This window comes from Python bivittatus, unplaced genomic scaffold (assembly GCF_059951505.1).
Source record: "Python bivittatus isolate LINGU-HERP-01145 unplaced genomic scaffold, Pbiv_v1 ctg000020_np1212, whole genome shotgun sequence".
NCBI classification, from domain to species: domain Eukaryota; kingdom Metazoa; phylum Chordata; class Lepidosauria; order Squamata; family Pythonidae; genus Python; species Python bivittatus.
Window position 1 is genome coordinate 17723506 of NW_028277030.1, and position 27778 is coordinate 17751283.

At 43.7% G+C, this 27778-nt stretch overlaps 2 protein-coding genes across 2 annotated transcripts; both read left to right on the forward strand.

The window, feature by feature from the left end:
• LRRC63 (leucine rich repeat containing 63) lies at positions 1-27778 on the forward strand. The gene is made up of 9 exons (XM_088150020.1): positions 1-85; positions 3349-3813; positions 4645-4752; positions 7461-7615; positions 18330-18428; positions 21725-21861; positions 22807-22890; positions 24178-24417; positions 27211-27778. The coding sequence occupies exons 1-9, from the start codon at positions 1-3 to the stop codon at positions 27368-27370; spliced, it is 1533 nt and encodes a 510-aa protein (XP_088006146.1). The 3' UTR covers positions 27371-27778.
• On the forward strand, positions 15413-16574 carry LOC148216994 (syncytin-A-like). Its single transcript, XM_088150515.1, has 2 exons — positions 15413-16409; positions 16459-16574. The coding sequence occupies exons 1-2, from the start codon at positions 15453-15455 to the stop codon at positions 16549-16551; spliced, it is 1050 nt and encodes a 349-aa protein (XP_088006641.1). The 5' UTR covers positions 15413-15452; the 3' UTR covers positions 16552-16574.

A 27778-nucleotide genomic window follows, 5' to 3' on the forward strand; every position in this document is an offset into this window, starting at 1 on the left:
ATGTTTGAGCTTCAGTTGCTCCGGAGACCTTTGTCTCCAAAGACGGAACCTGAACAATATATCCCAAAGAGGAAATGCGCTAAAGGTAATGTGGTCTTGTTCAAGATTACCAATATACTCCATTACTCTTTATTGAATTACTTTTCCAAAAGCCGATGTATAACTGAGGAGTGGGCACATAGCATTGATTGTGGTTGACCCTGTGCTATGTAATGGTAGGTAGATGATGGTTTATGACTCAATTATTAGGCAGCACAATGGTATCTTTGTTTACTCAAAAGAAAATCACATTCGTTGTAGTGAGCATACTCAGAACTATACACCCATCACTCCATTCCCTTTCAGGGTAAGCAGCTTTATGCAGAATACAAAAAGGCTTTGTATGCCAGAGAAATTAAAGGCTGGAGATTAAAAAAAGAAACAGAGCTAAATCTGGCATTCACTAATACCATTCTGAATCCCTCTATGCCTTTCCATCCTTACAAATCATTCTTGCTTTGTACACTGAATTTTATTCACTTTCCTTTTGAGATCTGATCAACACCACCCAGCCACTAGCCTTTTGGTCTTGTCTTCCTCTTCTTTCATATACAGTATTTGGGTTGCAATTCAAACTCCATTCATTCAACTATCACAAACATAATTTTTTGGGACTGGTCACTCTTTTTTTTTTTTTAATTCATTCCATATTCATTCTTGGTCCTATGGTATCTCTTGTTTTACCAACACGCACTTCCTATGTACCCCATTCCCATTGCATTCAACTCACTATTATGTCTCTCCTGACATATCCCACTCTCGCTTCCATATAACATAAAGTGGGCGGAGTCGTGTTCCTATGTATAGCCATTTTCACATTGTTTAGCAAAAACTCCTTCCTTGCAACAGATCACATACTATCCACTCCCTTTATACCAGAATTTCCAGATCTTAAAATGTATCCATGTAGTCTCCCTTCTTTAGTAAATGTTCTGCCGAGTTATATAAATTCATAATCTTTCTCTACTTTTTCATCATCTCTCTGTAGGTTACCATCATTTTCCCTATCTAACACAATTACCTTGTTTCTGATAATTAATTTTTAGGCCCATCTCCTCTTTGCATCATATATTCTAACTAACTTGCTCTGCAAGTCTTTGTGTTCTTGATAAATAACACAGCGTTATCTAAAAGCATATACAGTGGTACCTCGGGATACGAACTTAATCCGTCCCGTGACTCTGGGCGTATCCCGAGTTGGTCATAACCCAAAGGAAATTTCCCCATAGGGTTCAATGTAAATCCGGTTAATCCGTTCCGCCCTCCGAATTTGGTCGCAACCCGAGGCAAATTTCCCATAAGGTTCAATGTAATTACCGTTAATCCGTTCTGGCATCCACGGACCACGCATCGGGCGGGAAAGCGGCCGGGTGCGGTGCAGTGCGGCACGGCGCGAAAACAGCCCGGCGCGGCGCGAAAACAGCCCGGTGCAAAAACGGCCTGGCGCGGCGCGGCGTGAAAACAGCCCAGCGCGGCGCGGTACGGTGCGAAAACAGCCCGGTGCGGCGCGAAAACGGCCGCGGACCACGCGGCAGGGCCAGAAAAACAGCCGCGGACCACGTGGCACGGGCGGAAAAATGGCCGCGGACCACGTGGCACGGGCGGAAAAATGGCCGCGGACCACGTGGCACGGGCAGAAAATGGCCGCGGACCACGTGTCATGGTGGAAAATGGCCGCCGATCCGGTTCGTACCCCGAGGCGGAGTTCGCAAACCGAGGTAAATTTTTGGGGCCGGAGCTGGTCGTAACCCGAAAAATTCGCACGCAGAGGTGTTCGTATCCCGAGGAACCACTGTATATTCATATCCCCAACCAGTGTATCTCTAACTTCACCACAATCATACATTTATTCATAAATACATTAAACAACCAAGAGGACATCATGTATCTTTGTCTCACTCCCAGCTCAGTGTTGAATCATTTGCTAAGCATTCCACTGACTCTCATGCATGCTTTATTTCCATATACAGTGTACCACTCTTATCATATCAATATTGGTGTGAAACATTCTATGCTTATTCACTTTATTAGTTTCATAACTTTATGATAAGCTTTCCCTAAATCAAGAAACATACAATAATTTTTTTTCTTATACTTATCCATTTCAAATACCTGCTAAAGAGCAAAAATCTGGTTTGCACAGAGGCCTGCAAGCCATGCCTATGGAGACAGAGGATGGATGAGATCTGGCCCTTTACAGAAAAAAATTGCCAATCCTTGATGTAGACCAGTGTTTCTTAAACTTTTCATTCTCAGGACCCCTTGCCACTTTTAAAAATTATGAAGGGCCCCAAAATATGCTTTTATTTTGTATGGGTTGTATTTATCGATACCTGCCATATTAAAAATTAAAATGGATGCATTCATGGAATATTTATTTATTGAATTGTGTAAAAATAACAATATGAAACCCATTAGACATTAACATAAATAAAATATTTTTCATGAAAAAACACTATTTATTTTAACAAATAAAAATAATAATGAGAAGAGTGACATGCTTTTAGATTTTTGCAAATATCTTCAGTATCTGGCAAATCATTTTGATTTTGTGGACCCCTGAGAGAGTCTTGGGGACCCCAGGGCTCCTCGAACCACACTTTAAGAAACACTGATATAGAACATTCCCTGCTAATGATAAAGTTGGTGCCATTTGGTCAACATGCCACAAGCTCAACCAAAGCCCAGTTTTATCCTCAGCCTATTCACATTATTCTATGTAAGCTAAAAGCTCTAATCTAGAGACTACCTTGCAAGCCAACATAAGGTTGGAAGGTATTTACAGTATACTGATTCACCATCATCCTGGCCTTAGGAAGGTTTCAACCCTCATCAGAGCATGGGAGCAGATAGTTTTGTGATGCGATGTGATGTGATGCCATTTTGAAAGTGCTGAACACAAACTATAAATGGGGCAGATGACCTGGTTCTCCCCAGGCCTAGTTTATTGCCTGCCTGCCTAATGAATAAAGGATATTCACCTTCTCCCCATGGAGCTCAGCATCTCAACTTGCAAAATGGAAGTTAGCCTTCTTTACCCTGCCCCACTGCTTCTGCTTCAGCAGCAATTGCCAATGAGCTGTTCTTTATAATCTGTTGCTGGCTTCTGGGATGAGGGTGTGTACCTGTGAATATAATGAGTGGAGCCAGCAATTTCTTTCTGCTTAATTCAGGTCAAATTAATACTTGTGTATTTTATTTATAAAGTGTATAGGTACTTAGCAAATATGCATTCAACTTGCAGTTCTCTAATTCTGGCGTTGTGTTGTTTTATTTTGGGCATCTGTCACATCTGATTTTACAAAACAGGTGTTCGTGAAAAAGAGGAAGAATCTGGAAAAGAGCTTGGAGATGTCGACAGCCAGCCGCCTCTGCCTGAAAAGAGCCAGTCCATCTCTTTGTGCTTTCCAGATTATGATTTGGGCATCCAGATTCCCAGCCCTCTCAAGAGAAACTTTGTTATCCCTGCCTATTTGAGCGGCCCCCCTAGCTTCCCAATGCAAAACCGTCGTATCCCTATTCGGTTACGGCTTCCTACACTGAAAGAGTACTCATTTCATTTACCATCAGATTTAATAGTGAGCGGTGTGAATATGGTAGTCTCTTCTCTCCATTCTGTAATCCCGAAATCTGTCCCTAAAAAGCCGTTCATTTCTCAATATAACTATGAAGTCTTCAGTAGCCAGCTGATTGCTAAAGAGATGAAAGGTCCAGAGAAAGTTGCCACCATATTCTTAACACTGGACAAGCCTGACAGACAACTGCCAAGACAAGGTACTGGGTCCTTCCATTTCCTGAGTTTGGGTTTGTTTTAGAGGAAAAAAGGGAGAGATGGGGTCTCCTTTCATTTTATCCATTCCGAAACAGCCATGTGAGGTAGGTTTGGCTGAATGAGTAGCCCAAAGTCAACCAGTGAGTTTCTACAAGGGAGAAAGGAAGAGAACTTGGGTTTGGGGTTCTAAGAATATTCTTATGTGAGCTCTGAGCCCCCATCGGGCAGAGCAGGTGGGTGAAAGGGTGAAGATGTTAGGAAAGAAAGAACCCCCTCTTTGATTCCTCAGCTCAGCATATATGGGATCTTGCTCTAGTCCAGTTGGGGCTAAAACATAAGCACTCCTATTACAGGCTATGAACATACTACAATATTTTGTTGTAAATCCTCAGTTCTAAAACACATGGTTATGGGACATGCATTACTTCCTAAAATGGTAGAAACATGATACATTCAAGAACTAATTAAATGATGTATACCCTGGTCTCCCTGGGCTGTATGACTTCTGTTGAGTTTTAAATGAACCATGTTTAAAATGACTGCAGCAAAGACTGACTAGGCGCTCTCGTAAAAGTAATCTCTCAGATGCCAGTAGAAAATATTTGTTTCTTTCTTGATAATTTGAAGCAACCAGTTCCAACTATAGGAGGATACCACATGGCAGTACATTCCCTGGTTGAATCTTGGGTAGCAAACATATTTTTAAGGTCCTTAAACCCACTTACTTGGGATTGTACTGTGAATGGCAGCTACACATTCAAAGGTACATGGCTGCAAGGATTTCTCTTCTTTATGAATAAACCAACCATAGTTAGACTGATAATATTTTTCAGAAAAAAGTAGAAAGTTCATGCTGGATGAGGAACAGATCATGCTGGATGAGGAGAAGAAAATGAGAAGTAAAGAAAGGGAAATGAGAAAAAAGAGCAAGTCCTATGAAGGTATAATTTATTTTTATACTCTGTGTTGTGGTGGTGGAAGGGTCTTGGACGGATGTACTAACCAGTCAAACATTGTAAGTCTATGATTAAACCCACTCTCTCATACCACTAAACATAAGCACATTAGCTGATTTATGCATCACATTATGTAATTACTTGATTGTAGCCTTAGCAAAATCATAAAACATCATTTACAAACTACAGCAGCTACTTTCGCAGATTATGCTAAAACATAAATAGATCACACCAAGATCTTACCGCATGATGGAAATTACTATCTTGAATAAACAATACATTGGATTCAGGACAATTTGCCCAGCTGACCCCTTAATCTCACAATAATTTACATCCCTTCTGTCTTTCATACCATACATTATATTTTGTATGATTAAACAATGCTTTCTGAGATGCCCCAAAAAGAGAAGTATGGGGAGCACTGTTGAGGGGATAAATGTGATTGTTTCTGGCCCATTTCTGTTGTCTGTCTTGCCACACCTTCTTTTTTGGGAACAGCCCTGCACGCGTTCTCCCATCTGCTCCCACTCCAAATATAATACAAAGTCCCTGTTTCCTTCTTTTTTCTCTGCACTGCTACTTTAAAGAAAGCAAGGGACTCCGTTCCATGCTCCACTCCCTGTCATGGATATTGGGTAAACTCTTCCTGCCCGAATAAACAGTTTGCTGTCCCTTTAACAAATTAGGCCATTCACAAATGCAAAGGCCTAAAACGTTTTCTGTTCACGATGGTGGCATATTAGCAAGCCTTGTGAAGCCACATTGTATGGTTGCATGGGACAGTTGCAAGGGAGGATATATTTATAAAACCGTCATCTTATATACTGAGAAGCCTGTAAAGCCTTCTCTTTACCTTGATGCTATATCACCATGACTTCTGTTCAAAGGCTTTTCCTAGGCTGAACTGACTGAAATATGGAAGGAATGGCAAGCAATTTGTCCAGGGAGCAAGAAAATGTTCACAAATCCAGAATGATGTTGCTTCATGCATGCCTCATCAATATCAGAAGCTCGTGTTTTGCAAGAGCTGCTGATTTATTATGTGCCATCAAGTCAGTGTCAACTCTTAGCAACTCCATAGGTAGATTTTCTTCAGGGCTATTTGTCCCCAACCTGGTCCTTCAGGTCTTCCAACAATGCATCTGTTGCCACTGCAATTGACTCCATCCACCTTGCTGCTGGTTGTCCTCTTCTTCTCTTTCTTTCTACCATTCCCAGCATTACAGACAGTGGTGTGCTGTTGTTGTTCAGTCATTAAGTCATGTTCGACTCTTCATGACTCTTCATGCAGTGTTAATGCAGAGTTAATTCCACCACTCAGTTAATCCAGCCATTCTTCACAGGCAAAGATTAGGGAATATACTTCCACACCTGTCAGTGATAGCTCTACATTGATAGCTGTACAAGATATTTCTAAACTCAACTGCAGATTGGGAGTTGGAGTTATGAATGCAATTAAATAATTGCTGGATTATTAAATAGCTTTTTCATGTTTGTATTTCAAGAAAAGTCTTAAGAAAAATTCACAGATCATGAACCACTCTCTTTAGAGAGGACTGCTTTCTCTTTGAGTCAGATTAAGCACCTTCCAAATTGAGAAGAATGGATATATACGACAAGCCATACTAAATAGCCAGTTACAATCAAATGTTAATCCTCTGATAAGAGAAACCTGTCAGCACTGTTCACTAATAATTATACTACTAGGGTGCAAAAAGGTTTTGATTTTGAAACGTTTTGAGCTTGAAACATACCATTTCATTTTCTAAACAGCTGTTCCAACCTGACTAGAAGCATTCCAAAACTATTCCAACCATTCTAGAAGTGTTCCAAGTTCCTATTTTGAGTGCAAAGCATTTGTTTTAAAGCACATGACTCTTTCAAAGTAAGAATATTTCTAGAGCAGTCATATCAGTGGGAGGGTAAGGTTGGAACAACCCATCCTATTAGCCTCTTCCAAATGTGACTTCAGAAGAATTAGTTTGGAAGAGCAAGGCTATTATTAAGGAAATAGGTCTTGTAATGTGGATTACATTTTTTCCCTTATCCCTACATGGCACCGGACCAGGTTATCTGTGAGACCACCTCTCCCTGAGGGTATCTGCCCATCCTACCAAAGCAGATAGGGTAGGCACGCTCCAGGTCCCTTCCCTTAAATGCTGCCATCTTGTCGGTCCTCAGAAGCATGCCTTTTCTGTTGTAGCCCCTGCCCTATGAAACACCCTCCCTCTGAGATCAACAGGCCCCTCCCCTTTTATCCTTCTGGAGAACACTCAAGACCTGACTCTTCTGCCAAGCACTCAGGGTGAGATGAAAATGTGGGTTGCATCAGGGAAGTGCGGTTGTGACACCTGGTTTTTTTTCCTGTTTTTTTAGTTTCATCATTTTTTGTTTTATGATTGTATTTATTATTTTATTGACTATAAGCTGCCTAAAGTTGGTTTTAAGATGGGTGCCTATACAAATGTTTTAAATAAATAAATAATTGTGTGTGGACTGAAAACTGAGAAAGCCAATAGGAAACAGGGAAGAGTTTTTGATCATCATCTCCCATCCCCATGCTAACTTTAGTTAATATACTCTCTCCCAGCCTGTTACACTGAATACATCATTAAATGCTGATCTCATGTTTGCACTTCAAAAGAGGTGTTGCAACCTATATTGTCTAATAACCTGCATTATGTTTATTGCAGAAGTAAAACAAGAAATGGATCTTTCTGAATCATTTGTCTCTGGAGCCGGATACAGGACTGAATGTCCAATAGATAAGGACAATGAATTGGTAGAAAAGGCTAAAATGGTAGTTCTGTTCTGCATCATGCATAGAAAAACTGGACTTAGTCTTAAGGTATGCCCGCAAAAGGACAAGGTACTGCCTTGAGAATATATTTTCTACACTAGTTTTAGGATTTGATCATAACTGGAATGCCACAATCACTTCCTTTTCTGGAAGATTTCTTTTTCAAAACCACCAGATCATCCCCAGAATTGCTGGATCAGAACAGTCTGGAAAAACATGAAATAGGTTTTGCACACAGCTAATTAATGACTACTCCATTTTGTAAGGCCATATATTCATGTTTATGTAACATAACCCTACTGTACATTTTCTGCTCATTTTCCCAAGACACAGGATAATGTTTTCTGATGGAATATCCATTTATCACCTCAAAAATCTTCACGGAAAATTAGGCTGCAACATTTCCCAGAGTTCCGATCTGAGCTTAATAGATGAGCAAGAATTGAACTTAGGTCTCTTTCATTAAAATTCAGTACTACCGTGTACAACACAGTGGCTTCATTCACATGACACTATAAGCCATAGTATGTATGTATGTGTGTGTATACACATGTATGTGTGTGTGTATGTGTATATGTGTGTGTGTATAAGCTGACAAAGTCATATATGCTACTATCTTACCTCTTTCTTGTCACCCTTGGCTTGTTAACCAGACTTGGAGGTTTCCTGAGATATAATGTCCCTAAGTGGGATTGGGATTTGTGGAAACCAAGATTTAAAACTAAGATTTATTGTGGCTTTCTACTCTGGCTTCTAGAATTCCAAAATAGTGTCCATCTTGGTCCAGTAGATAGACTAAGCCTCAAGCAAGCTTCTGGTATACTTATAGTATATGTGCATTCTAATTAATCTTTTTCTGTAGGTTAGCATATCATGGGAATACAATGTCATGAGTAGTTCAGATCTTGAGGTGGAGGAGAAAGAAGCAGTGGCCAACAGCTTCAAAGCTTAACCCAAGGATTCTTCCACAGGTTCTGGCTCATGGCTTGAAGTGGATCTTTGAATCCTGAATGGAGACCTTTGCCCTAAGAAGCATTCTATCTATCTATCTATCTATCTATCTATCTATCTATCTATCTATCTATCTATCTATCTATCTATCTACTTAGTTAATAAATTTATATGGCCGCCCAACTCACACACAGTGACTCTGGGCAGCTTACAAAGCATTGCAGGCAGGGAGCAGCTATTTCAGTGTTTTTCAAACTTGGCAACTTTAAGATGTGTGGACTTCAACTCTCAGAATTCCCCAGCTGCTGGCTGGGAAATTCTGGGAGCTGAAGTCCATACATTTTAAGTTGCCAAGTTTGAAAAACACTGAGCTACCTGAATGGTACAAGGAGCAAGTTTGCAAAGCCAGGCTCCTTGGAAGTAATGAAGATTGTTTTGCCCTTCAATGTTTTATTATATGCAATATAAGAAAGGAAGAATGTCTGTCTTACATAAATATTCTAGATTTAGCTATAAAGTCATATCATATTATATAATTAAATTACTGTTTTTGAAGTCATTTTCCTTGGTAAATTTCTAGAGGGTCTTCTAAATAGAATCCCAGCAGCAAAATGTTTCTTCCACTATAGAAAACGGTTAGGTTCTTCAGGCCATTGTAAAATCATTATTTGTTATTATTTTATTGCTTTTATTCAGTCTATACGGCCATCTCACATAAGTGACTCTGGGCAGTGTACAAACACAGTATAATAATACAAAATAAAGATAAAATAAAAGTACACAACAAGAATAAAACAAACATTCAAACAAAAATTGACAGAGATTGAGTATTCTTCCAGCCTTATATTTGTATTTATACATACCTGTACATACATACACAGAGCACACATATACATACACACCACACAGTATTCATTTCTATCATCTTCTTGTTAGTTTCGTAATCAACGTAGGCTTGGAATATAAGCATTTCTTTAAAAAAAATCATTAGCAATCTAATAGTGTTCCTCAGGAATTGCCATCAGGTGAAGAAGTGTTAATGAGGGCCAGCTGAATCTGGGAAGTTTGAGGTCCCTGGTACCTACTGCTAGTCAGACTGCTGGAAACAAGATGTGTTGCCCTTGCTCTGCTTATTCTGCTTCACCTCTTGCCTGCACGAGGACCATACTTTTCATCTATTCCCTCTGGATATTATTCTGCACCTGATTTATGGACTGAATTGGAGTACTCTTCCACCTGGTGTCTCTGGGGGAACTAACCTGTGCGTTCTTAACCTTGTCCAGTTTGTCTAGCCCTGCTTTCTCCTTTCAAGTCTGCAGGATAAGACCTACAACCAGCGGGTGTCCCAGGAGTCACACAGAACAGCAGACTGGTTTCTTAAGCTGCTTTCTAGCTTCTCATAAATAAGAACAGGGATCTTACTCACGCAAAATCCCAAGTGAGCGGATAGAGGTCATTGAACAGAATGAATCGGCATATGCCAATGTTATCCAACTTTGGCAACTATAAGATGTGTGGACTTTGTGAGAAGGCAGGGAGAAGTGAGGGCCTCAAACGAACCATGTTTGCTAGGGGAGAGCGCTGTGCACCATGGGGCAGCCTTGGGGGGGACGGCAGGAGGGAGGAAATACTGTGGGCAGAAGGCACGTTCGCACCAGAGTGAAGAGGGGTGGCAGGAGGGAGGAAATACTGTAGGCAGGAGGCACGTTCGCACCAGAGTGAAGAGGGGCGGCAGGGGGCGGCTGTTGGGTCAAGTGGGGATTGGAATGTGTATTGCGCTGATTGGATTAGGAAAGTGGAATGTCTGTGGTTTTGCGGTTAATTAGCGGCGCTCCGGGGCGGTAAAAAAAGGTGAGATTGTGAGCCAAGCCCTCTTAGGAGGGGGAGGACAGATAGGGGGTATAAAAACCTGTCAGACCTTGTTTCGGGGTTCCTCCATTGCTGCGGGAGGGACCCACCTTTGCAAACGTGCCCAATAAAAAACTTCTGTCTACTGGACAACCGAACCCGTGTCTGTTGTTTTCTGACAAAATTGGCAAGCCAGGCAGGAGTCCTCGACGTGGACCGGACTGTGGGGAACCGGTGAATAATCGGCCGGAGCACCCCGTTGAGGTGTCTCCCGTTTTCCCTGGAGTCGGGTCTGGGACGGGACTCCAATCGCCAGTCAGACAGAAGTAAAGAGGAAGTCGGCCGACGAGGGGACCTCCGGGAGGTCTGGTGAGTATAGCCTACCCATAATCTTGGGGAGATTAGCGTGGTTACGAGGCGTTGGACGCCACAAGGGGACAGAAGAGTCCGGGACCTTCTGTAAGGTGGGAAATGTAGTCAGGAAGGATGGGTAAGGCGCAGAGTAAGAGTGTAAGGCCAGGGGCCAGTGGGAAAAATGCAGTAGGGGGAATCCCCATGGATTCTCCATTAGGACAATTGTTGCAACAATGGGAGACACCCTGGTTGTGTCCATTCACCAGGGGTCTGGAAAAACCGACCATGATAACTTTGTGCACTAAAGAATGGCCAAAATATCCACTAGTGGACCCCGAATTCCCCTACCGTTGGGATACTCTTGGAATCCCCAGTAATTACTGGGTGACCCAACTAAAAAAAACTACATTGTGGAACATAAATTGTTAACCAAGGATGTGGAAGTCTGGTTCCATGTTCATTGGGAGGGGCCTCGACCCAAGTTAGCCAAAATTTTTGTCCAAAAAGAACAGGAGGATGAGGAGGACCTCTGGCTGACTGGACCCCAATGGGGGCCGCCACCTCCTCCTCCTCCTCCTCTTCCCACCGCACCCCCTCCGGCACCCCCACCCTATCCCGGGCTGCGGAAGGAGCTGGACCAGCTGAACCAAGACATTCAGAACTTGCCCTTTATTCTAAGGTCAGCCAGTGCCTTCCCCGTCCGGGAGGTCCCGAACGGAATGAACGCACAGGGGGTGGCCGTCACCAGTTACGTAACGGTTCCCATCAAACCCAGTGAGTTGAGGGAATTAAAAAAGACCCTCCCTCATATGCAAGAGAACGCCCATACCGCCGCCGAACAATTGGAACTTTTTCTCGGCCCGGTGGAATACTCCTGGGGGGAACTGAATTACATTTTAGCCCACCTCTATATGCCAGAAGAGAGGGGCCAGATTCGGCGAGCTGCGCTCGGGGCTTAGGAGCGAAGGAATGCAAACGTCCCGAGTGCCCCAGCCGCGGATACTAAATTCCCTCTGGTGGACCCAAATTGGGATCCCAATAATGCCGCACATCGGCAGAACATGAGAGACATGAAAGAGATGATTTTGGAGGGCATCCGAACAGCAGTGCCCCAGGGGAAGAATTTGACCAAGGCTTTTGAGGTAACCCAGGGGAAGGATGAATCGCCCGGAGATTTTTGTGAGAGGATCCGGGTTGGCCTGACCAAATTCTCGGGCGTGACTCCGGACACCCCAGCCTTTGAGACCTTGTTAAAAATGCAGTTCGTCACCAAAGCGTGGCCAGACATTCAGAAGAAGATACAAAAACAGGAGGATTGGACTGAACAGGGGATAGGGGAACTCCTAAGGATTGCTCAACAGACCTATGTGGGGAGGGAGAAGGCGAAGACCAGGCAAAAAACTCAAATGATGATGGCAGCCGTTCAGGCGGCGGCCAAGAATGAGACGAAGGGGGAGGGATTGAGGGAGGCGCAATCTTCTCCCCATCTGGTCCGGGGACCTTGGCCCCGGAGAGGTGGCATCGACCCCAGAAGGGAGAGGTGGACTGGGGATAGGCAAGGTTGTTTCTGCTGCGGGCAGGTAGGACACTTTGCTCGGGACTGTCAGGTGGATCGCCCCACGGATGAGAGGAGTTTCCCCCTGTACGACTAGGGGGGTCATGGTTCCCCAACCGGGACCCACGGGGAACCCTTGGTAAACATCATGGTGGGTCCCACCGGCAAGGAACGGCAGTTCCTCGTGGACACCGGAGCCTCTCGAACGTCGCTGTGCCAACCGATCCCAGGGATTGCGAAATCCCGGGGCGCGTCGGTATCGGTGATGGGGGTGGGAGGTTCTCCGGTCAAGGCAGACGTACTGGAGGGAGTAAGATTGGAGTGGAATGGGAAGGAGGTAACTGCAGATGTGTTACTGATCCCATAGGCGGTAGTGAACCTGCTGGGAAGGGATCTAATGGGTAGTCTAGGAGTGGAGTTGTGGAATGTGGAACAGGCAGAAAGGATGTGTTTGTTGCGGGAGGCGGACGTGGAGGTTGTGAACCCTGAGGTATGGGCAGGGGAGGGGGCGGCGGGTCAGTTTTGCATCGCCCCAATTAGCATCCCCTTGAAACCGGGGGTGACAGGTTTGCGGCAAGCCCAATATCCGCTGTCCCAGGATGGGAGGCGCGGGCTGAAGCCCATCATAGATGGGCTGAGGCGGCAAGGGCGGTTGGAACCGGCTATGTCCCCCTTCAACTCCCCTATCTTAGCTGGGAAGAAGAAGGACAATAGTTACAGGCTGGTGCAGGATCTGAGGAGGGTCAACGATTTGGTCTTGGCCCGGACCCCGGTAGTGCCTGACCCCTACACTTTGATGGGGAAGATCCCTCCTGGGGATCGGTGGTTCACGGTGATAGACTTGAAGGATGCTTTTTGGTCATGCCCTCTGGCAGAGGAAAGTAGGGATCTGTTCACCTTTGAGTGGGAAGATCCGGAGACTGGGAGGAAGCAACAACTGAGATGGACGGTGCTGCCCCAGGGGTACACCGAGAGCCCCCTCTTGTTTGGACAGGCATTGGAAGAGAAACTCCAGGGGTTCCGGACCCCCGGGGGTTCTCGGGTGCTGCAGTATGTGGATGATTTGTTGGTGTCTGGAGAGAAGGAGGTAAAGGTGAGAGAAGACTCAGTGGCTTTATTGAACTGGTTGGCTGAGGAAGGATTGAAGGTGTCAAAAGGGAAGGTCCAGTTTGTGGAAAGGGAGGTCAAGTATTTAGGACATGTACTCCGGAAGGGCGAGAAGTTGATTGATCCTTCTCGGATACAGGGGATAATGCAGTTGAAGCCCCCTCATACTAAAACGGAGGTGCGGTGGTTTCTGGGTCTAGTAGGATATTGCCGGCTATGGATAGATGAGTACATGAGCAAGGCTCAGTTTCTGTATGAGAAGTTGAAAGGATCATCTGACAGGGTAGAATGGACAGATGGGGACACAGAGAAGTGGGGAGAATTACGAAGGAGCCTGGTGACGGCCCCAGCTCTGGCTATACCGAACCTGGCCCTCCCCTTTCACCTGTACGTTACAGCCCATGGGGGAACCGCTATTGGAGTGCTGACTCGGAGACGGGCTGGGAAATATCAACCAGTGGCCTTCCTGAGCAAAGCCCTAGAACCGGTGGTGAGGGGATGGCTGACTTGTGTGCAGGCAGTGGCTGCCGCTGCTGTGCTAGTGACAGAAGGGAAAAAACTCACTTTTGGGAGCCCCGTGATTGTCCATTCGCCCCATCAGATCTTAAGTGTGCTTAGTCAGCAGGCGGCTGCTTGGATGACAGAAGGAAGGATGTTGAAATATGAGACAGTTCTCCGGATAAGTCCTGATGTGGTGGTAGGAACAGACAGGAATTTGAACCCAGCGGAGTTTCTTGCGGGGGAGTGGAAAGAATGGGAGCCGGCGGAGCACGAGTGCTCCACCCTGTTGCAGCTGCAAACAAAGACCTGGGAGGACCTGCAGGAGGTCCCGCTGGAGGAGGGTGAGGTCTGGTTTGTGGATGGGTCTAGCCGAGTAGAGCAGGGACAAAGGAAGTCAGGGTATGCGATAGTGGCGGCAGAGGGAGAGACAGTAGAGAAGGGGGCACTACCAGCGGACTGGTTGGCCCAGCTGTGTGAAGTGCACGCTTTGAAATGGGCACTAGAATTGGGAAAGGGAGTGTCCCTCACCGTTTACACAGATTCACGATACGCCTGGGGAGTAGTGCACACTTTCGGGAAAATTTGGCTGGAACGGGGTTTACTCACAGCTGCTGGAAAGGGAAGGTTGCAGGGAGGAAGCAGGTCGTTGGGTTACAATTGAGGGGACCCCAGTAGTGAGCCGTGCTGACATGAGGGGGATGGTGGAGAAACTGCACAAAGGGTCTCACGGGGGGTGCAGGCTTTGGTAGACACTGTAAAGCCGTGGTACTGGAGCCTGGGGGTTCGATGGGAACTCCACACCCCTTGGCATCCTGAATCCAGTGGGAAAGTGGAAAGGGCTAACGGGGTATTGAAGCAACATCTCACCAAACTGGGATTGGAAACAGGGCTACCTTGGACAAAGACACTTCCGGTTGCCCTGCTTCGAATGCGGACAGCCCCTCGCAAGGATGTGGGGGTCTCCCCGTTCGAGCTGATGATGGGAAGACCTTTCCTGGCTCCAATGGGAGAGCCTATCCCCAAGCTAAAGGATGCCTTCCTAAGAAAGTATCTCTTGGTACTGTTACAATCTCTCTTGTCTTTAAGAAAACAGGGACTCCTCGCTCAACAGCCCCCCTTGCTGGAAGACCAACACCCCCACAAGCCAGGGGATTGGGTCCTGATAAAGATGTGGAAGGATGAGAAGCTGAAACCGTCTTGGGAGGGACCATACCAAGTTCTCCTGACAACTGAATCAGCGGTTCGGACCCGACAGGGGGGTTGGACCCACTACCATCGGGTTAAGCGAGCTCCCGACCCCCGACCGTGGACTGCCCAACCGGGAGACGGACTCAAAGTAAAACTTAAAAGGAACTGAACTTTTAGTTCAGGGGAGGGGCAGGGGAGGAGATGACCAACATAAAGGTTTGCATCCAGGTTATTCTGTTATGTCACTGCTTAGATGCTCTACAGCACAGCTCTAACAACAATTTTTTTGTAGAATTGGCACAGACAGCTTTGAACAGCACAACTTTTTGCGTGGGGCAACTCTTGACTGTGAATGGTGTCACTTCCACCTGTTTCTTTGGAATGCCCATCAGCTTGGAAGCATTGAAGAATGTTACTCAGATAGCGAATATTGATCCCCCGTGGGGGGGGATGTTCTATCATTTTGGGTCTTCTCCCATACCAAGACCCTGGACTAATCAAAGGCAAATGGCTCTAAATCTCTTGGGGATAACCAATGCAACTCAGTGTGTATATTTCAACAATACCCAGAACCGTACCCACCCATTGCCCTCAAAAGGTCCTGCTTTCACTTGTGGAGGGGTCTATAATATCCCTTACGCTTCAACCCTTCTATACCTACCTAAAGGTTTCTTTTTGTTATGTGGACATGAAGCTTATACCTATGTTCCAGCCTATAGTTCAGGGGGCCCTTGTGCCGTAGGGCGCCTGACCTCTCTATATGCCCTGCCTCCGATGCAAGCGCACCCATCAAAAGAAAAAAGAAAAAGGGAGCTGCCATCTGATTGTGAGAGTGATGTGACACTCTTGTCTGAAACAGAAGCCATGGCTCTGGCCCTCTCCTTAGTAGGGGTTCCTGCACTAAGCGGAAGAACTTATCTGGACCTAAGGAAGGTGGCCTGCCTCCTGGCTAAAAGTGTCAACCTTACATCCTCTCTCATTGCAGCTCTCACTGAAGAAGTCACTGAGATCAGGAGGGCGGTCATTCAAAATCGGATAGCTATAGACTATCTCCTATTAAGGGCAGGACAAGGCTGTGAATCTTTTCAAGGTCTTTGTTGCTTTAACCTAACCAACAATGAGAATTATATTGAAGCAAAACTAGCCAAGTTGAAGACCTTAGCCTCTCGCATATCTGAGGATCCAGAGGGATGGAATTGGTCGTGGCTCACTAGTTGGTTACCTAACTTTGCTTGGTTAAAACAACTTTCTGTGCTAGCTATTGGCTTCATTGCCTTACTGGTCCTAGTATGTTGCTTAATGCAATGCCTCCCTGCTTGTGGGAATTACCTGTCCCAGGTAATTCCCACAAGCAGGGAGGCATTGCATTAAGCAGTGTGTGAAGCAGTGTGTGAAGCCCCGGGTCCGGGACGAGGGAGCAATCCTGTTAGCCAGGTTTGAGGCCCAACAGAGGCGTGAAAAGAAAAAGGGGGGATTGTGAGAAGGCAGGGAGAAGTGAGGGCCTCAAATGAACTATGTTTGCTAGGGGAGAGCACTGTGCACCATGGGGCAGCCTTGGGGGGGACAGCAGGAGGGAGGAAATACTGTGGGCAGAAGGCACGTTCGCACCAGAGTGAAGAGGGGCGGCAGGAGGGAGGAAATACTGTGGGCAGGAGGCACGTTTGCACCAGAGTGAAGAGGGACGGCAGGGGGCGGCTGTTGGGTCAAGTGGGGATTGCAACGTGTATTGCGCTGATTGGATTAGGAAAGTGGAATGTCTGCGGTTTTGCGGTTAATTAGCGGTGCTCCGGGGGGGGTAAAAAAGGTGAGATTGTGAGCCAAGCCCTCTTAGGAGGGGGAGGACAGATAGGGGGTATAAAAAAACCTGTCAGACCTTGTTTCGGGGTTCCTCCATTGCTGTGGGAGGGACCCACCTTTGCAAACGTGCCCAATAAAAAACTTCTGCCTACTGGACAACCGAACCCGTGTCTGTCGTTTTCTGACAACTTCAACACCCAGAATTCCCCAGTTAGGGTACTGGCTGGGGAATTCTGAGACTGGAAGTCCTCGCATCTTATGGATGCCTAGGTTGGAAGACATTGGCATACGCCTATCCTATTCCCAAACCACTTCAAGTCAACAGGTTAGATGCTATGTTTGAATGGATCTTCCCTGAGTAGTCAAATATGCATACATACATACATAGCACAACCCGGTTTTTCCCCCTTCAAATCACAATTCATTGAACAAACCACAGGGCCGAATTTATATATAACACAAAGGCATAATGATAGGGGGACCACATCCGGGCTGCAAAAAGCCAGAGGATCAATAGATGGCAGCAGAGGGGTATGGAAAACGTTTATTTTTATAATAATAGGTGAGTTTGCAGTTTAAATGTGTGTCATCTCCTCCCTCTCTTTCTCTCACACGTGCACATTACACAGAATCCTATTATTAGTAGTGTCTGGGTTAACAAATTTAGGGGTGCGAGGAAATGATTAAATAACATTTCTCCAATAACCATTTTCCCTTGTTTGGAGTAATATCAAGGGGCTGTTAAGCAAAAATTGTGGTGCTAGGTAGTTATAATTTCAGATCTCCCACACATTTAATTTCAGCACTGGCTAAAATTAGCAGATAAAAGAATAGGAGGTAGGATATGTCTTGCCTAAAAACAGAGTCACAAGATGGGGAAAAAAAACCCACATAGGAAGGGCTTAGCTGTCATTGCATTATATATCTGAGAATAAAGCTGCTGCTGCTATTTATTTTTTTATTTATTTATTATTAAATTTATATGCCACCCATCTACTCCAGAGGGAACTCTGGGTGACTTAATATCCACTACAAAGCCTGTTTGGTGTGGTGGTGAAGGCAGGCTAGAACCAGTTCTAGTCCCGCCTAGGTACAAAGCCAGCTGGGTGACCTTGGGCCAGTCCCTCTCTCTCAGCCCTAGGAAGCAGGCCATGGCAAACCACTTCTAAAATCTTGCTAAGAAAACTGCAGGGACGAGTCTAGGCAGTCGCCCAAAATCAAGACTCAAAGGCACACACACAAAAAAAGGGGGGGGGGGAAATCACTGGAACTAATAGCCAGCAAATACCCTGAAATTGCATCAGCCAATTTAAGAAACAGATTCTGTTGATGCATCTTTACATGGAAATGTTCAAATCTTGAAGTGTAGTCCCTGACAAGTCCCTGTTCTTTTTTTTTTTTTTAAGAAACATTGATGTGATGATTTAAAAAAAAATTTTTTTTTTGCTTCATAATCTTTAGGCATATTTTCTCCCTCGGCTTCCTGACCTCTCACCTTTGTCTGACTTCTTGTTGTACCTAAACTTGTCATTTAATAATTTGGATTGCTTTCCTCCAGTGGTGAGTATAATATGTGCTTTTTTTTTTTTTAATGTATATTAGAAGAGCTTTTGTTGTATAACCCATAAACTCAACTGTGGCCTCATATAAAGACATGTAGCCTGTATGATATATTCCTGACTGATTTGCTAGATGTTTAGAAATTACTGCTCAGTGACTTAGCTACTGATACACAACGTTTCCTCAGTAGCTAAGTCACTGAGCAGTAATTTGGATTCATCATAACCCACACACTGAAGTCTAATTATTTCGCTGTATATTTATTTATGTACAGTTTTCCCCTCACTTTATTTTCAAAAGAACCACTCTGTGAGATAGATTGGGCTATGAGATAGATTGGGAAATACTTCAGAGAGTGTGGACTCCATGGAGATGTAGGGACCTGAACCTGGGTTTCTCCAGTTCCACTCTAATGCCTTTACTGCTGCGCTATATTAGCTCTCTGAGAAGCCATGAGTATGTACTCGTGCAGCCTTCCCAACTTGATCCCATCCAGATGCGATGGCTGGCTGAGGAATGGTCATCTCCTGCCCTGAGCAGGGGATGAACTACATAACCTCTAAGGTCCTTTTCAGCTCTGGGCTTCCATGTTGTTTGCTCATGCAAAGAACCCATATGTCCTCAGAGACCTGCCAGCGCAAGGGCAAGAGAACGGTCCTTGCTTTTCTAGTATGGAAGGCAGGGTAAAGCAGCAGAGGAATCTACCACACAGGAGTCATGGTAACGACAGAATGATGTTGGCCAGACAGAATCCCTGGTCAACATCAGTGCCAAAGACTGAAGTCCAGAGAGTGATTTCTAACACTGGCTTTATTGCTAGCCAGTTTCAGCACATGAGACAACCAACGTAAGCTCGTCATGCAGAATTGTCCTCAGTTTCTTCAGCCTGTGCTTTTAGGACTGTGTGGGTTCAAATCCTCTCTTCCCCCACACAGTATTCTGGCGTGTATGCTTTTCAGAGTGCTGCCTAATAGTCTTCCTTAGCTTCACTTAGTTGTTCTTCCTGACATCCAATCTGCACTCCATACATACCATAACTTTCCAACAATATGTGCTCCCCATGGGGTTTTTCCACAGGGGCACCCTCTTTTTTCTGAGAAACCTGTATCCTCTGCCCTCCTTTTTCTTCGATCCAGTTTTGGCCCACGACATTTCACTGCCTGAGGTGAAGCAGCAAAAGGCCCAGGGCATTAAGCCACAAGCCATAAGTGCAGAAGCTGAAGTCCCAGAGCTGCGTGAGGCCCAACTCATGGGTGTAACCTGCAGAGACCTTCAAACATTGATGCATCATTTTTAATTTGTCTGAAGAACTATATTTAATTACTTTTAAATGTAAATGAAATGAAATGAAAATTTTAAAACATTGTTTTTGTTCTGGGCCCATCCCTTAATTTGGGGGATGTAGGCTAAGCATGTCCCTCAGCCCAGAGAAAGTTGTATGCCTGCCATATGTACCATATAGCTGAATTTATGAAGCATACTAAGGGATGATCCTCACTTCTCTCTTGGTCCTACATGAGGATAGGCCACCTACTGTTTCAAATAACCAATGATTTACATTTTAACTGGGTGCCAGCTCCATTCTATCCCCATTGCCTCCAAGATACATTAAATTTCAATCCAATCCCCGTCACTGCTGGCTGGGGAAACTTGGACAATATCCAATAAAGCTGGAGGGGATCAGGTTGAGAAAGAATTATCTATTTTCTTGTTTCATAATTATCTTTGCTCAAGATTTCTTATCTGCACTGTCCAAATCTTTCATTGCCTCTCAATTCTTTCTTAAGGTATTTGTCAATAACTTTGCCACCCACTCTGTTGATCAGGCACACAATCTTTGTCTTGGCTTTATTTTCAGTTCATTCCTTTTCTGCTGTGCTCATTCCATTGTTGCCAAGGCATGTTATTTTATCATGCACAGCATTCTGAAAATCCACTCTTTCCACTGTACCCTATCAGCTAAATCTTTGCTTCATACTTGAATAATCTCCCATCATCATTATTGACATCTTCCTATCCACCTTCTGAACCTATATTAGTTCTGTGGAAAGGAAAATAACAGTTATGTCATTCCTCACCTTGCAGTTTTTTTGATGTTATAACATGGTAGTGTCTGACTTCATGTATGTAAATAACACTGACATGTAGGCCACCAATGTGGTTATTGCCATTTTACTTAGCTGAACCAGGAGATTCAAGGAAACAAAAATGGGGGGATTGATTTGCTGACCTTGTCTGTGTTCACATAACATGGTAGCCCATTTATTAATTAATCTTATTGCTTGTGGACCTAGCCAGATTGCTGTATGACCTTGGCCCTTGTTTGACAAGGGAGGGTGATTTGAGCCAGAGTTCAAATAGTTCTGGTTAATTATTACTAAGAAATATTTTTTCTGGGATGTACATTTACAGTTTTGCATAGAAAAGTAAATGGCTTTCATACCCTGGTGTGGGAAACAGTAAAGTGCTTGTTGGGCTCATCCTCTTCTCCTCCAACAATAGCACCAACATGATCTGGTAACTGGCTTTTTATGCCATGTGCTCATGATGAAGCCTTCAGTTCACCCCCAGCCCATAGCTGGTTCATTCATTGATTCATTGATTCATTAGCAGAATGGCCATAGACCAAAGAGATACCAGAATCAGCAGAGTGTATACAATCATTGAAAGGAAGGAAAAAAAGATGTGCAACTAGCTGAATTTCATAGCTGACGTACTTTTGGAGACCTTTATGGTGTGAGTCAAGCTCAAGAGAGGCTAGTTGAGACTGTCATGGCTGGCAAACTCCTACATACAGATTAATAGAGGAAGGGGCAGTCCAGCAATTCCTTTCCCTAACTGCATTAAAATGGTGAGAACAGCCCCAGTTGCTGGCTTTGTTACTGTAATAGAATAGAGCTCAGCTGACAGTTATGCTGGCATAATTCTCTGTTGGCTCAAGGACTGTTGGATAGTGCTTTAACACAGCCATCTAGCTGTCCCTATAGTTAATGACACAATCAAGGAGAGATAAAACCTGACTCAGCTGAAGAACGGTGTTCCCCCACCTAATGATTGCCTTGCAGTGAAGTTCCCTTGAAATAAACTTCTATCTATGGAAACCTCAGGAGGAAGAGAGAAATAATCATAGTCTTAAATTCAAGTGCTGGAAGGTGAAATGAAACAAGAATTCCCACCAGTGAAGAAACCAGACCTCCTTTTTTTAAAAAGCCTTTAAAAAAAAAAATCATTATTGGCTTTGCTGCAGTTTATAACACATCACAAATATTTGAATTCTCCCCATTTTTCTTTTACAGGTGTTTCATTTTGAATGTTTAGAAATCCTAAAGCTCCGAAATAACCCCATCAAATTCATCCCAGAAGAGATCTCTGCAATGAGGAATCTTAAATTCTTGACCGTGTCCTTCAATTTGCTGACTACTCTTCCAGTTGAGTATGTAGTAATTTTAATTAATAGATCAGAGTTGAATGGAGGAGAAGCTTCCAAGACATGGGAGTGGCCTTCTCACAAGTTGTTTTACCATCAATCACCTCAAGTAAAGCCTAGCTGTGTTGACTAGGCTTTATCAGCACAGCTAAGGACAACTAAAGCCTGTCTCGCTCATGGGATATGGATGAGATGAAGCCAGTAGAATGGTGTTCTGGAAGAAAAAAGATATGTTTGTGCAAGTGGACAAAGGCCTGAAGCATAGAGCCTCGGTCCCATTAAAAACTGAAGCTCTGACAGAAGTTGTATCCTAGTTTCCAGTACATCACTAACTATGAAGGCTGTGAATTTACTTTAAAAAAAATCCAGACTTTTCAGAAATCCATAGAAAGGTAAGATTTTCGATCCTTGGCTTTAGAGAATGTTCAGGTGGTAAGATGGGTCTTCCATCCCAACTCTGCTTGCTGCAAATGTCCTTTGGCCAGAACAGGAATTAACTCCAGAGCATGCCTTCCTGATAATACATGCAAAACAAGAATTAACGCCAGAGCAAAGCGACAAGCTGGGGTATTTTCCTCTCAGGTAAGGCAAGATGGCTACAGCATTTCTGCTGCAAAAACAATTAGGAACCTCATGGGAGCTTCAAAAGACAACCTGGGTGATGACATAAGCTGTTCATGATGTAGCCCACAAATGTTTGTTTGTTTATTCGATTTAAAGGCCTCCTGACTCCTTAGTGACTCTGGGCAGCTTACAATGAAAAGAAAAAGAAAAAACATTTATGTTGCAATAAATGCCTTACCTGTTAACACAACAGATATAGCTAGCTGAGGGAAGCTCAACATCAGAATGACCAAACTCTGTTTTAAGGGGCTACAGGACTGACAACATGTTTTCTCTTGCCTACTGCTTTTCAATCATTACCAATGACAGAACTTTCTACTTTTATAGGCTATTTACCCTGCCAAATCTTCAGAGTCTTGATGTTTCCTATAATGAACTCGAATATATCCCTAATGAAATACAAAATCTCAGGTACTGTACTGATTTTCCTGTTTTGACAAGAGGAGGAATTCTTTGGCCTTCCAGATGTTGTTGGACTACAGTTTCCAGCCCCCCCAACCCCATAGGCAATGGGAGGAGAGGCTGAGAACTATAGTTTGGCAATATATGACAGGCTAGTATTTTCCCCATTTTACAAATAAGATCCATGGATTTTCTTGAATTGCCTTAAACATGGGGAGACTAGCAACTGGAGCCTTTCTCTGCCTATACGTCATCTCAGAAAAGACTAATACCGTGCCAAAGGGACACGGGACTCTGCTTAGACTAAATGAGGCTATCTTGAGCTATTTATGACTGAGGCATCCTTGGGACCATGTTATTTTTGCACAGGCTACTGTTAAAATAGAGCATTCTGGCAGATTAAGAAACGCATTCACTGACTGTAATGCTTTTCTTAATCTGTCAGAATGCTCTATTTTTAACAGAAAGCTCTTTTTAAATTCCTGATAATTCGCTTAAGAATTAAAGCAGTGTTTTCAAACTTGACAACTTTAAGATGTGTGAATTTCAACTCCCAGATTTCTCCAGCCAGCACACTGGCTGAGGAATTCTTAAGTTGAAGTCCCACAACTTAAAGTTGTTGAGTTTGAAAAACAACAGAATTAAAGGCTGCAAAGAGGGATGGCAAATATTTTGACCCTGTGGGACAGGAATCACACACCCTTAGACCGATACATTCTCTGATTTTTCTCTTCCCCTTCCCCCATTTCCACTGTTGGAAGACCTGAAAGACCAGGTGAGGGATAGACAGTCATGAAGAAAAATCTATCTATGTGCTCACTAGGAGTTGAAAATGACTTGATGGTACATAACCAATCAATCAAACTTCCCCCATTTCACTGCATGGGGAGGAAGCTATCCATCTGTCATGATACCTGATAGGTGTTGCAAGTAGATTTTCCCAGCACGTCAACTGGGTCTGGTGACAGAGAAATACATAGATTAAATGTGGGAGAAGACAGAGATTGCTTTCTCCCTGTGCCACCGTCTTGACAGTGTGGGGAGAAAAGTCATGCAAAGAGAGTATACAGTACTTTCTTTCCTCATCCTGCTCTGCTTTATTGCAAAGGGAAGCCATCTGGTGGTGGCAACAGTTGTGCCTTGATATGGGCCAAAAAGAAGGGCTCCCGACTGCCTAAAAAAAGTTCCATGCCAAGATCATTTTGTTCCCCCCATACGTGGATGCCCAAGAGAACTACACCCCAAATTGATGTGATGAATGTCTAATCAGTGGGGTGTCTTCTTCCAAATTCTCAGAAACCTCACCTACCTGAATGTTGAAGGGAATCTGCTCTACTACTTGCCTTGTGGGATTCTGAAACTTCAGCTGAAACAGCTGCTGGTGGAAAACAACTTTTTGCATGCCTGTTTCTGGAAGGAGATTTTCCTGATGCAGCCTCAGCGCCTTACTGACATGGCTGCCCTGTGCTTTGTTAAGCACAAGCTGTGGAAAATATATTATGAGATTCCAGAGGAGATTCAAGATATTATAAGCAAGTAAGCTGGATGCCATCACTACTAGAGGTTGTAAGGCCACAGTTGAGTGCAAAAGGGGCAATGAAAAAGCTGCCCGATAATCACAGGCCCAAGAAAGGTCTCCTCAGAGGCAAGAACATGTCTGGGCCAGGAAGACAAGGACCTGCCCAGTTAAGGTTCTGAAAAGAGTTTGTAACATGGTGGAGTTACATTGGCAGCCACCTGATATGACTCAATAAACTATAATACCCAAAGTCATGGGCTATGGACACTCATCTTCTTAAGTCATGAATAAGGCTGAGGTTATGCAGGGTTTAGCAAATGGGTGAAGCAAACACAGTATAATAAGAATGTTTTAAGTTGGCCTTTTAATGAAAAAAAGTCATAAATAAGAGTTTAATGGACATTGCCTATTTATGACTATGTATGTTGGAAATGCAGGCATGTTTTCATTTTTTTAATTCCACCTTTCCTCCAAAGGACTCAACATTATACACAGGGTTTCCTCCACCATTCGTTTTATCTTCACAGCAAGTCTTGAGCTGACTAACAGTACCAATCATATTCATTTTTGTTTATATCTTATCTTGCTGCCCCAAAGCCATTCAGACTGCATTCCTATGAATGGATTCCCACATTGTATTTAGTCCGAGTTTAGTCATGGTTTATTGAATAAACCAGAATTGGTTAGTTTCATAAAGGGCTGGATTCATGCAACGTGCTAACTCCAAACCAATGAAGTCCCATTGTAGCTTAGCTTGTTATGTGAACCCAGCCTGTCAGAAGTTAGACCCATTGAATCCAGTGGGCTTACTCCCAAGGAAGAGTAGAAAATACAATTGCTTCAGTGAACAAAAGAGGTGACTCTGAGACTCCCCAGTTCCAGTCTGGCACTGTAACTGAAATTTCCTGCATTCTGGAAATTTCCTGAGGACAAGGATATTTATTGTGAATGTGGCACTACTCAAACAATTATCCATCTTTTGCAGTGCCCCTTGGGACCCACATGCACACAAAATGACTTGCTGGTCGGAAATACCTTTGCCATCAATGTGGCCTGGCATTGGGCAAGAATTATATACATCTATATTTTTATTGAAGTTTTTAATTTTTTAAAATTTAGATTAATAGTTATCTCCCTTCCAGTTCCTGCATTTCTGACACGAGATGAGACTGAAATTAAAATAAAATGCATCAAATTAAAATGCATGATTTTATTTATCATCAGAAGGCACGGCTTGAATATTGATCTCAGGTCATTAAAACAATTCTCACTTTCAGAATGTATCTTTGCATCCTTTAAGGATATAATATCTAATATACTTCATTGTGGTATAGTGATTAAAATGCCAGATTAGGACTATGGAGACCTGGGGGGGGAGGGTTTACAATTTTTTTAAGGTTGATTAGCCATCAACTGACCACAGTTCACCCAGCTAAGCCATTAGCTATGGTTTATAAGCCACAACAGCTGAGTTCACACAATATGTTAAGCCCCAATCGAACAAATTCTAGTGTGGGTGAATAAAGTGGTCTGTGGACCAGATGACTCTCTGCATTCATATTTGATTGCCCAAGATGATCCATATCTAGTTTATTTCCTAAGAGAGAAAATGGAAACCTTCCACTCTGCTCTTCAGCGTGCAAAGCTAACATTGTATACTGTATATCCACAGCAGTCTAATCTGGGCACAAGACTAATCATAGGCTAATTCCTTCCTCTGCAGACCAATACGAGGGCATAGGGCAGTGTTGTCCAAACTTGGCCACTTTAAGATGAGTAGACTTCAACTCCCAGAATTCCCCAGCCAGCATGACTGGCTGGGGAATTCTGGGAGTTGAAGTCCACTCATCTTAAAGTGGCCAAGTTTGGACAACACTGGCATAGGGATATTTGAACAATCCGTGCTAGATTTCTTCTGTTTCTGCTATAGATCTGTATTGGGTGCACTTAGCAAATCTTTTTGGACCGGTTTCATATCCATATAGTTACTGTATATATTTGTGGATAAGCTCATCCGCGGATAAGCCAACCCTAAAATTTTTAACCAAAATACCATGAAAAATGTGCTACCCATGGATAAGCCAACCTGCATTTTTCATGGTATTTTGGTTAAAAATTCAGGGGTTGGCTTATCCAGAGATGAGCTTATCCGCAAGTATGTACAGGAAATACAGGTACTTTAAATTTTTTTTTACCATATATACTTGCGGATAAGCCCGTCTGTGGATAAGCCGAACCCAATTTTGGGGATATATTTTGGCACCTAAAATTCTCAGCTTATCCGTGAGGATATACCTTCTTAGCATAAAATTTGTGTAATACCTGATTCCAAGCAGGTCCTGGTTCACTTTTAACCATAAATGACAGATGCCACAACCTCCTTTTTCTGATTTGGTTCCTGGTGACCTTTCACCTCTGCAGGGCAGACAGAAATTTAATACCTGTTGGCTAAAACTTCCCGCTTTGTGGAAACGCTGTGCGAAGAAAGCTGCATCTGTTGTTAAATTTTGCAGCCAAGAGGGTAAAGCATGGTAATATTACAAACATTACAAAAGCAAATAAGTGTACTTGGTTAAGAAAGTTTGGAGATGTTCTACAGCCTGATCAGGAAGGTTTCTAGAGTTGTTTACTCCAACGTGCTCTGGACTTAGCTGCTGTTGAAAGCTGATACACTAGAGTAAGTAGGAATGCCAGCTCGCTCTTAGTTCAAACCTCCCATCTGTCATAGGCTTTCAGTAGTGAGTTTAGAGGAGCTGCTCCAGTTTGCTCTCCGTAGTATGTGACACTGACCGACTTTCTCCCCCTTTCAGCTTTGAAGGCTGTGACTGCTGCAACGGACCTTTGTACGGAAAAGGCTTTCGTTTTATCCTCATTTATAGGAACGTTTATGGACTAAGGCTTCCGTATCAATTTTCAGCTTGCTCACCGGTCTGCTACATGGCCTTTGTCAAGCCAGCTGCGCTGACCTGATGAACGTGAATGTTTAGTTGATTGAGATTCAGGCAGAGCAAATAACCTGTTGAATGAAGACCAAGCAATGATTCAAGTATGGAAGGGCATTTTTTTTTTTGCAAAAGCGTGTATTATGTAGACCTTCTGTGGGGTCTAAGGATTAGTGTGACATTGCAGAGTTCTCTTGATTACTACCCCCATCTGTAAGCAATGTTGTGAAAATCCTAGCACCACTTCCAGCTTTTAACTTAAAAAAAAAAAAAAGAGACTAGTATTATTTTAAAAGTCTTTTAATGTAAAGAGTGTATGTATGATTAAAGGAATGTGTGTTTGATATGTGTAATGCTACTTTTACTGCTGTTATCTTCTCTCTTTCCTAAGCATAATAAAACAAAATACTGTGCACTGATACGCTGCTTGATAGCA